Source organism: Jaculus jaculus, chromosome 18 (genome assembly GCF_020740685.1).
Source record: "Jaculus jaculus isolate mJacJac1 chromosome 18, mJacJac1.mat.Y.cur, whole genome shotgun sequence".
NCBI classification, from domain to species: domain Eukaryota; kingdom Metazoa; phylum Chordata; class Mammalia; order Rodentia; family Dipodidae; genus Jaculus; species Jaculus jaculus.
The window spans coordinates 62,408,794-62,420,131 of record NC_059119.1 but is presented as its reverse complement, the minus strand read 5'-3'; the positions used below and the strand labels follow the sequence as shown (position 1 = coordinate 62,420,131).

Genomic DNA, 11,338 nt, shown 5'->3' with positions numbered 1-11,338 from the left:
GAGGGGTGGCTTAGTGGTTAAGGCACTTGACTGCAAAGCCAGAGGACCCAGGTTTGATTCCCCAGGACCCACATTAACCAGATGCAGAAGTGGGCACACATCTGGTCTTTTGCAGTGGCTGGAAGACCTGGCATGCCCATTGTCTGATTCATTAATAACCAAATAAAAATTACAAAAAAAAAAACTTAAAAAAAAAGTTAATTAAGCTGTATATCTTCTTGAGTATTTTTGTTGCACTAGCAATATCAAGTACTTTTATATTTGACTACGAACACCTGTTATTATGTAGAAAATCACTAAGTATAAAATGATTTTATAATGTCAAAAAAAAAAAAAAAGTTAAAGCAGGAGCTATGCACATGGTACGTTTCCACACTAAAGGACAGAAATGGGCCAAGCGCTCACCTGTGGATGAATGGGTACAATAACACACCATGAGCTCATCTCTAAGGCACACAGAATAGTTTGCTAAGCGAAATTCTTACAAATTCTCCAGGGCCCATGGGAAAAGGAGTGGAGAGTTCTTGTTAAAAACCACAGGTGGTGTGGGTTGCAGAAGGCAGGAATTCTGGAGCAGGGGGTGATGAATGGCACTATTACATGACACGTGCGTGGATGGAGGCTGTGCTTCAGAGGGTGAGTGCTTGCCACAGAAGCATGAGAACCCCAGCAGCACCCGTGGACAAGCACCCCCAGCAGTGAGGGGGTGGGAGGAGAGACAGGAGGATCACTGGACTTTCCTGGTCAGCCAGTATAAACAAAGCCTGTGGCCAACCAGTTCTAACTGAAAAATAGGGAGTTTCAGGTTCAGTGAGGGGCTCTCAGTGGAAAATGAGTGACACAGGACATCTTCCTCTAGCCTATATACACCTGTACACATCTACACACACATGCGTGCATACATGCACACACAATTTTTGGGGGGGTTTTTTTTTGAAAGTTCCTATTTTTTTTTTATTAGGAGAACGGGCACACCATAACCTCTTGCCACTGCAAATGAACTCCAGATTCATGCGCCACCATGTGCATCTGGCTTATGTGGGTTCTAGGGAATTGAGCCTAGGTCCTTAGGCTTTGCCGGAAAGCACCTTAATCACTTGGCTTCTTTTTAGTTTTCTGAGGTAGGAGCTCGCTTTAGCAAACTGACCTGGCATTCACTATGTAGTCCACGGCTGGCCCCAAACTAGGATTAAAGGCATAAGTCACCATGCCAGACTTTGCACCAACAATTTTGAAGGTATAGTATACTTCAAAAATTTTCACTGGGTGTGGTGGCGCGCACCTTTAATCCCAGCACTCTGGAGGCAGAGGTAGGAGGATTGCCGTGAGTTCGAGGCCACCCTGAAACTCCATAGTGAATTCCAGGTCAGCCTGGGTTAGAGTGAGACCCTACCTTGGGAAAAGTAGTTAAATAGTTAGTAGTTAAGGCTTTTGCCTGCGAAGCCAAAGGACCCAGGTTCTATTTCCCCAGTACCCATGTTAGCCAGCTGCACAAGAGGGCACATGCGTCTGGAGTACATTTGCAGTGCTGGAAGCCCTGGCACATCCACTCTGTCCCTCTCTCTCCCTCTTTGCCAAATAAATAAAAATATTTAAATTTTTTTTCTTTTTTTGGGCTTTTCAAGGTAGGGTCTCGCTATAGGCCAGGCTAACCTGAAATTCACTATGGTGTCTCAGGGTGGCTTGAACTTAAGGCGATCCTCCTACCTCTGCCTCCCAAGTGCTGGGATTAAAGATATGCACCACCATGCTCAGCTTTGAAAAAAAAAAAAAATTAAGGTGTAAACAAGATAGTGAAAAAATGAATTCATTACACTTATGGTTCCCAGGATTTATAAGAAAATAGTGTTTAAGGTCATGTCTTGAAAAAATCTTTAAGCCAGGCATGGTGGCTTCCCATTCACGATCATGGAAGCGATCCTAATTTAACTCAGTGGGTCAAAACAAACAAGGCATGAAAGTAGGATGGTGATCTAATGGGAAGAAGGGTTTTAGTGGGTGGAGGAAAAGAGTAATTGGGTGAAGTGAGATGAAATATTTTATTCTTACATGAATGTGTCAAAATTTTTCTTAAAAATGTGTTACATCTGGTACCAGGGAGGGGAGTAGCAGTAACAGTTTTACTATGGAGAAAAAAATCTCCAGGCTTAGTGTTTAAGGCGCTTGCCTGCAAAGCCAAAGCACCCAGGTCTGGCTCTCCAGACCCATGTAAGCCAGACACACAAGGGGGCACAAGCATCTGGAGTTCACTTGTAGCAGTTGGAGGCCCTGGCATGCCCATTCCCTGTCTCCCTGCCTATTTCTCTCTCTCAAATAGTTAAAAATATTTTTAAAAATCTCCATTATCAGTAAATGTCAATTTTCATTACTCACTTGAAAATTACCATTTTTTCTCACACATCTTGATGTTTGCCTTTCATTTTACAAACTGCTACAAAGATTAGGGCAACAGTGTAGACCAATCTGCTTGTGACTGGATTCTAAAGCACACACACAATGCAGCGTTAAGAACAGGTATGATTCTGGTTTTCTGACAACGCTTTTAATGACAATTTACAGAAAATAACTATTCATAAGTTTAGTTACAAACCTATATACTGAATAATTTAAAAATTTATATAAAATATTTAAATCAAGTTTTCTACAAATGAGAAAATTTCAAATCTGCTATATGTGATTGAAAGTGAAAAAAGATGACAAATTATATGTAAACAAAGTTTTAGATTTGATGAGTATGATTCCTTTGTTTATGGCTTTGGCCAAGAACAGAAGAAGGAACCAAACAAAGTATCCGAGCTGTTTGTTCAGGTTTGTGTGGACATCTGCAGCACACACTCTTCCTTCAGAGTCCAGTGATCATCTAAGGTGTCAAATGGGAATCAGAATCGGTCTGCTGATCTGCTAGCCACAGCTCGAATATTCCCATAAACCTTTGATGGAGGATTTCCTGTTTAACAAAAATAGGGAGGGGGAGAAAGGAAAGAAAATCAGCCTATGTATGCAAATGTAATTGAATATGTAGAAACTGCAGGGGGAAAAGAGGCCACAGGGACATTTTAAACTTAGATCTAATTTAAACCAAAAGAAACTTACAGAAAATCATAACAAACACCACACGACGTGGGTATGTGTGGATGTCAGAAGACAAGTCTGTGGTCAGTCCTCACTTTCCACCTGCCTGAAAGCAGGGGCTCCCCGATCACTGCGCTCAGCTGGTCAGCTGGTTGGTCTGTCAGCTTCTGGGCGGCTGGCTACCCCAGCACCTGGTCAGCTGGTCAGTCAGCTTCTGGGCGGCTGGCTACCCTAGCACCTGGTCAGCTGGTCAGTCAGCTTCTGGGCGGCTGGCTACCGCAGCACCTGGTCAGCTGGTCAGTCAGCTTCTGGGCGGCTGGCTACCCCAGCACCTGGTCAGCTGGTCAGTCAGCTTCTGGGCGGCTGGCTACCCCAGCACCTGGTCAGCTGGTCAGTCAGCTTCTGGGCGGCTGGCTACCCCAGCACCTGGTCAGTCAGCTTCTGGGCGGCTGGCTACCCTAGCACCTGGTCAGCTGGTCAGTCAGCTTCTGGGCGGCTGGCCACCGCAGCTCGCTCCTCGCTGCAGGTGTGCTGCTGTTACAGACAGCAGCGCTGCAGCACCTGCTCTCTGCAGGCTGAGCCATCTGTCCAGGCCAAGCGTTTTAATGTTTGCAGGCAGTGAGTTACAAGCCAGTCATTATGCACACTGAACACTAGTGGCGAGTGTCAGTTTTCTGAGCAAGTTGTTTTTATGACCCTGTCAGTGATTAGATGGATTAAAGCGAGAAGCTACCCAGCAGCTGTTTTCATTGAATCTTAAAAAAAAACCTGGGATGTCCTCCACTACTGTGGAATGGTTTTTCTGTGTCGTTGAGAGAAGCAGCAGAAATTTAAGGACTATTACCCAGTAAACTCTTTCTCCTCTCTCGCAGACAAACAGAAAGTAAACGAAATATTCCTGTTTGTTGACAGACCTGTATTTGCCGGCCCCCATAACTTCTACTCTGTATCTTAAAGTCTATCCTAAACTGCTTGCAGATATGGCTTGAATGGCGGAACTCCCTTACCTTTGCAGAGAAAGCACTGAAGAAAGAAACTGCTCTTACCTAGGATGAGGTTGCAAATGGCAGTTCTTGCCATCTTGATGTTTTGGAAAGAACCAAGGATGTGAACTTTCCTGAAAGAGATAAAGGGAGTCAAGTTAGCTACGGAAGGCATTTCCTTATCTAAATCTGGATTCAAAAACACTAGAAAACTGAACCACTTCAGATTCTTAAAGGCCAAGGTAATGGCTGCATAACTCTGTAAGTGCCCTAAAACTTAAGAGCCAATTTTATGGTATACAACTATATAGCCCAATAAGTAATTATTAGAAAAGAAATTAAGAATCAAGAATTCCTTTTTTTAAAAAAAAACAATACCATCCAATGAATGCTTTTATCTGCTACAGCTTTGTATATATCATCTCATTTAATCTTCATGGAGGTATATTAAGCAGATGCCACCCATTCTCATTACATGGATGAGGGAAAGGTATAAGATATGAAGAAGCCTAGGGTTAGGGATGTAGGTAGCTTAGAGGCAAAACACTTGTGTGAGGCCCTTGGTTCCATCCTGAGAGATGGGAGGCGACAAGTAGAGTGGAGACATAATACCAGACAGGCAGAAATCAAGACTATGTAATTGGCCAGTGAATATTTAGAACTGTGATTACAACATAACGCAACTGCAATTGCAAAGCTAACTAAAGATTATCTGAAGTTTTTCAGTATGCTGAGGATTATATCAAACCTTCCTAATTGGTATTTCTTACTGAATGACTCAAGTTGACTCCAGTAAGATTGACAACATAGAATTTTTCTTTGGAGTTCTTCCACAATGTTTTACTGTGTTCTGTACAAGCCATGTGCTAAATCCTCTACTGCGTCAATTTCTGTTAACATTCCCTTTACCTTCTTGCTTTAATCAAAGCCCACTGCTCAAACGGTGACTGGTTGTTTTCCCCCATGCACCCTGCACTACTACAACTGGAGGAGGGCAGGTATTTTCTTGGTTCCTCACAGCACCAGTAAACCACTCAGCACCCTAAAAATCATTACCTTTGAGTCTGTTCTCCTCAGGCCGTACCTCTTTCTACCCCATCTTGCTAAATAAGGTTGTCAGCTGCCCCCAAAAATCATCCTTGATGTTAGCTCCTGGTTCAGTGATGGTGGGCACACCCATCACAGTTCCTAATAATTTGAGATATTGATTTCAATACCCTAACTTATTTGAGTTTTTCACATCCTTTATACCAATAATGGCTCTTCTTGTCCATCTCACTCTCACTTCAACTGTCAACAACCTGAACTTGTCAATGGACAGGAATACAGGTACACAGGGATCCTGGTACTGTACTTTCCTAGGCTTACATCATGCTAGGTTATTAACAACTCCTGAAAAATACCATTTATAGGTAAATCTGATGTCTAAGTTCATAACTACTAAAAAAATGTTAAAGGATGTAGATTTCCAGTTGCTTTATTTAAAACAAGATAGATTTTTAACTTCAAGTAGGTTGTGCAGAAAAAATACAAAACATATAGAAATAATATTCACAATAGCTCCAAAATAATTACATCTCAAATGTCCTTCAATTCTGATTAGAATACTACTTGGCTATCAAAAGGAACCAAGCCACCTAACAAAGCTGACATACTATGTGTTTTCATTTAAATAAATTTCTGGCTGGGTATGGTGGTACATGCCTTTTAACTTAGCATTTGGGAAGCTGAGGTAGGAGGACTGACTTGAGTTCAAGGACAGCCCGGAGCTACAGAGTGAGCCTCAGGTCAGTCTGGGTTAGTGTGACACCATACATGGGCAAATTTTATATGTAAATTGTGACATCATAAACATGTTTTCTAATTTATAAATTTAATGACAAACTAGTCATGATTTCATTAGTAAACCAGTTAAATATCTGAATTTCTCAAGTGAGAAAAAAACCCTTTTTGCTATATTCAGTATTTTCAAATATTTCCCTTTTTATATTTCTAAAACTTTCCAGTACAGAAAAGTTCCACAGCTCTGTATTTCAGACTCTAGGTTCAACTCATAAAGGTAAAAAATAAAACATTTCTGGTATATAGCCACTGATATTACACTACAGTTATCCTCTTAATATAACAGTGCCTAAAGCTGCATTCTAAATAATAAGCAACCCCTCAAGGTTTGAGCAAAAAGTGGTATGTAATCTTCTACCCCTCAATCAGGTGCTATATGTCAACTTCATGCCCAGTTCATAAGCTCTGACCATCTTCCTGTGTAGTGCTCAACTGCCCCCAGAGCAGCCTCCACCTCAGAGCGTGCGAACCCCGCTTCACGACCAGCACCTTCACTCTCCTCGCAGATGCTGGTCATCTTAGTGATGCTCACATCTGAACGCTTGACAGCCTTCTACTTAGTATGTGAGTCCTTCCTTTCATGAAAGAAAGGCACAGACATAAAATGCAGATCTTATTTCAACTTCCCTCAGTGACTTAAGAGACCCCTCAGATACTATTTCAATCTCTTCTTATAATATACATACACACACATACATATGTACACACACACTTTTTTTGGGAGGGGTCTTTTTGAGGTGGGGTCTCACTTTAGCTCAGGTGGACCTGGAACTCTGTAGTACCAGGCTGGCCTCAAACTCACAATGATTCTCCTACCTCTACCTCCCAGGCTAGACATGATGTGCACCACCATGCCTGGCTAATTTTTTTTTAATAAAAAAAAATTTATATTTATTTAAGGACAGAGAGAGAAATGAGAGAATAGGCGTGCCAGGGCCTCTTGCCTCTGCAAACAAACACAGACACTTGGGCCACTTTGCACGTCTAGCTTTACATGGGTACTAAGGAACTGAACCCAGAAGGGCAGGCTTTGCAAGCAAGTGCCTTTAACCATGGAGTTACCTCCCTAATGCTATTTTTTTGTTGTTGTTTTTGTTTTTCAAGGTAGGGTTTCATTCTAGCCCAGGCTGACCTGGAATTCACTATGTAATCTCAGGGTGGCCTTGAACTCTCAGTGATCCTCCTATCTCTGCCTCCTGAGTGCTGGGATTAAAGACGTGTGCCACCATGCCTGCCTCTAACCCTGTTCTTTTGAATGGCAATTCTCAACATTTCCCTTATTGCTGAATGAAAAACAGCCATAAAACCAAAATTTTCTTGACTAACTATTCACATAGAACTATAAACTTACAAAGATATAGTGGCAAGAATATGCATAAAATACAATTACTAATGACTTTTTGAACTAATGTAAGATAAATTATACCCATATTCTCAAGAGCAGACACTTACACATCAGCCAAAACTATCCGAGTCCGGGTCACATTCTCTATGGTGAATTTGGTTTTTCCTCCTTTGCCAGCAATTCTTCCTATAGCCCTTGACAGGTGGTCTCCCTTTAGGGGCTTAACTAAAAAGGAAACAAAGACCCTAGGTGGGAAGCTAATTCAGTGCACCATCTTCCACAGAATTTAGTTAACAATTTCTCTGCTCAATGACATACAACTTACATTTCATTATCTGAGAGAGAACAAGCGTGGGAGTGCATGCGTGCGTGAGAGAGAAGAGGCAGGCCAGGGCCTCTTGCCGCTGCAAACACCAGATGTATGCGCCACTTTATGCATCCAGCTTTTATGCGGGTGCCGGGAAATGGAACCCAGGTCGGCAAGCTTTGCAAGCAAGCTCCTTTCACTGCTGCTGAGCCATCTCCTTAGTCCCTAAAATTTACATTTTTATTTATTTATTTGAGAAAGCATGAGAGTGTGTGTGCAAGCATGAGAGAGAGAAAATGTGCATGCCAGGGCCTCTCATCACTGCAAACACTAGATGTATGCACCACTTTATGGATCCAGCTTTTATGTGGGTAACTCAATACAGGCCAATAGGCTTTGCAAGCAAGTACCTTTAACCACTGACCTATCTCCTCAGCCTCTAAAATTTAATTTACAGTTCTAAAAAGTGCTAATATAGCTCAACTGATGCTATGAGAAAACTGCATGTCAGAAACACCGAAGGATAACCGTTCACACCGATCACCCCAGGCTCACCATCCGTAATTTCGAAGGACTCTAGGAAGAGGTCGTCCAGCCTGATAAGGGCTAGTGCATCCTAGGATGTAAAGCAAACACTGTGAAGACCTTTCCCTCAGATACTGACAGTGAAAGACAAAGGAGGCGCTGTGCAACCACAAACACAAATGCCAGCCTACAAGACCCCACTGTCTGGACAGGGATCAGGCTCCTCTGAACTGGCTACATGGCCCACCTGGAAATCTGACGAAGCCACTCACCTCCACCTGAAATCCGAGAACAAAGGCCTTCACAAAGTCAGCTGCTTTCGTTAGAGCACTGACGTCTGTGGTGTCTTTACAAGTCTGAAAAAAGGAGGTTAAGAAAAAAAAGTTGACAAAACAGAAGTTACCTTTATCATTACTATAATTTCCTTCATTGTCACACTTGTTAGACACAGCACTATCTGCAGAGCTTATTCAGCATGACCTGGCAATTTAACCCACACTGTCAAATGCCTGAGCACCCCACATGGTCGGGGAGCTGTGAGCAGCCCAAGAGCTCACCGCCGCCGGTCCTCCCATGTTCAGGCCGCTCTACTCCTCAGCCTCTGGACTTCCATGTTCTGTATTTATACACTGACAGTTCCCAAATCAGTAACTCGGATTCTAATTACTTACATGTTGTACTAAAGGGGAAATTAAAAATTGAGGTGCAGGGCTACAGAGATGGCTCAGCAAAGCCCAAGGACCTGGGTTCGGTTCCCCAGAACCCATGTAAAGCCAGATGCACAAGGTGGTGCAAGCATCTGGAGTTTATTTGCAGTGGCTGGAGGCCCTGGTATACCCATTCTCATTCACTCTCTCTCTCAAATGGATGAATAAATATGTGAAACCCATTTCTTAAAAACAAAAATTAATGTGCTGGGCATAGAAGCACACACCTTTAATCCCAGCACCCGGGAGGCAGAGGTAGGAGGATGGCTGTGAGTTCAAGGCCACCCTGACATTACATAGTGAATTCCAGGTCAGTCTGACCTAGAGTGAGACCTTACCCCGAAAAACAAAACAAAACAAACAAACAAAAAATAGTGTTTAAATCAGGGTCTTAACCTCAAAAAACCCTCAAATATTAAGTGATATAAACACTTGTACACATGCAAAACAAAAGCACTAGAAAGTGAAATAGGTCAAATATTCATGCACAAGTCTGATTTCAAGGCTATTACTACCAGTGTCCCTTGAAGATTTACAATATGGGTGAAGAGACCAAGCGTCTGACAAATCTAAAACAATACAGGTCTGTATAATTGGAAAGTTCCTTGGACTTTCCCATTTGAAAGTAGACCCTATTTCCAATCCTGTATGCCTATGGGCAGGTTCCACAGACACTCTTGGGCTTTACGTGTTCTCATCTATGAGAGACGTGAAACTGTAATAGCCTGACTAGAGTGGCAATGAGAGCAGAGAGGTTTTGCCAACACTAGCAAGTATTTAGAGCAAGCCCTCTGTGTTCCACATTGATACACCAAATCTATCGCAGGATTGTCCATGGCATAACAATCCACATGAAATAAAATTAAATTTGGTTGCTTTTAGTACAAAATAAGCACCCACAAAAAGAAGTAAAAAATCAATTCACTTTAAATACCTAAGTCCTGGAGGGGCACCATGGAATTAAAAAGTTATATATATATACATGTATGTATGTATGCATATGTATATGTATATACACATAATTGACATGTTTCTGCTAAGAGATTATCATACAGTGCTTTTACTGCAGCAAGGTCCCAACGTTACCATTTATGTATGTATGTCCAAGTATACCAATCTCTTACTTTTCACCAATTTAACACACAATAGAAAAGATATGCCGGGCGCACGCCTTTAATCCCAGCACGTGGGAGGCAGAGGTAGGAGGATTGCCGTGAGTTCAAAGCCACCCTGAGACTCCATAGTGAATTCCAGGTCAGCCTGGGCTAGAGTGAGACCCTACCTCGAAAAATCAAAAAACCAAAAAAAAAAAAAAAAAAAAAAAGATATGCACAGCATAGGCAGGATTTTGGTATGATCTCAGACCCAATTCAATAATTTAGTAAAGATCTGTGTTGAATGCATGGTTTGAAGACATTTGACAAGTTCAGGACCACTGTATAAAATAAAACAAAACTGAGCTGGGCATAGTGATGCATGCCTTTAATCCCAGCAACTCAGGAGGCAGATCACTGTGTTCGAGGCCAGCTCAGGACTACAGAATGAGTGACAGGTCAGCTTGGGCTGGAGTGAGACCCAACCTGGGTTGGGGGGGGCTGGGAAAGCCATTTAATAGAGTAATTTCCACTAAAGAAAATTTTCATTTTCATCCCTAAATGGGGAGGGGGGAGAGCTGGTAAATTCGGAAATGACATCGTCCTTACCCTGATTTCCACATTCCTTGATTTCAAGTTGAAGCGTATCTGAAGTCCCAAATGTTCTACAATAGGAGTAAATATCTTCATCCAGTTTTCTTTTAACGGTGTGTATCTGTGAGCCGGGACTGGAACTTTCCTCGTTTCTTCTTTCCCATTCTGCAATGAAGAAAAAGAAACACATGGGCTAAGGAGATGGCTTAGCGGTGAAGGGACTTGCCTGCGAAGCTAAAGGACCCGGGTTCGATTCCCCAGGTCCCACGTAAGCCAGCTACACCGAGGAGGGGAACACACACACTCAGGAGACGTCAAGACGTATGGGAGCCAAGGAAAGCAGGGCGACTCCCCGCGCAGGCCCTCCGGCGTCGCCCGGCCCCAGGGTACCGCCCCGTACCAGCAGCCCGTCCCCGGACAGCGGCGGGAAGACCGGCCTCTTCGCCGCTCGGGCCTCCTCCGTGTCCATGCGGCCCGCGTCTCCGTCGTCCTCGCCCGCCGCGCACTGCTGCTCGGCCTGTCGCTTCTTTGCCCGCCGGCCACCTCTGCCGGTGACCCGAGTGAAGCCGTCCTCGGCCCCCGGGCTCTGGATCTCCATCTCGGACATCAGCCGAGCCGACGCGCGCTCCCAGCACCGCCACGCACGTGCAAGGCGACCAGGCGCATGCGCACGGGCCGCCTTCCGCCCATGTGGCCCTGCCCACGGGACTTTATGCAGGCTCGGGTCCTGAGGCTGCTCAGGCTGTCCTGAAACATGCCTGATTACTCGTGTCGCTCTTCGGCCGCTCGCCTCCAGCCGGGGCATTTGTATAACCTCTCTGATATTACATGTAGCAAGTCGGTGGGCAGTGACGATGGATATATTTGTG

At 43.7% G+C, this 11,338-nt stretch overlaps 1 protein-coding gene across 1 annotated transcript; it reads right to left on the bottom strand.

Annotated features, from left to right (window-relative positions):
• Positions 1-2,402: 2,402 nt before the first annotated feature.
• On the bottom strand, positions 2,403-11,119 carry Pno1 (partner of NOB1 homolog). Its single transcript, XM_004660069.2, has 7 exons — positions 10,870-11,119; positions 10,485-10,634; positions 8,347-8,430; positions 8,105-8,165; positions 7,350-7,467; positions 4,119-4,189; positions 2,403-2,947 (listed from the first exon to the last, which is right to left on the bottom strand). The coding sequence occupies exons 1-7, from the start codon at positions 11,074-11,076 to the stop codon at positions 2,880-2,882; spliced, it is 759 nt and encodes a 252-aa protein (XP_004660126.1). The 5' UTR covers positions 11,077-11,119; the 3' UTR covers positions 2,403-2,879.
• Between the last annotated feature and the right edge of the window lie 219 nt (positions 11,120-11,338).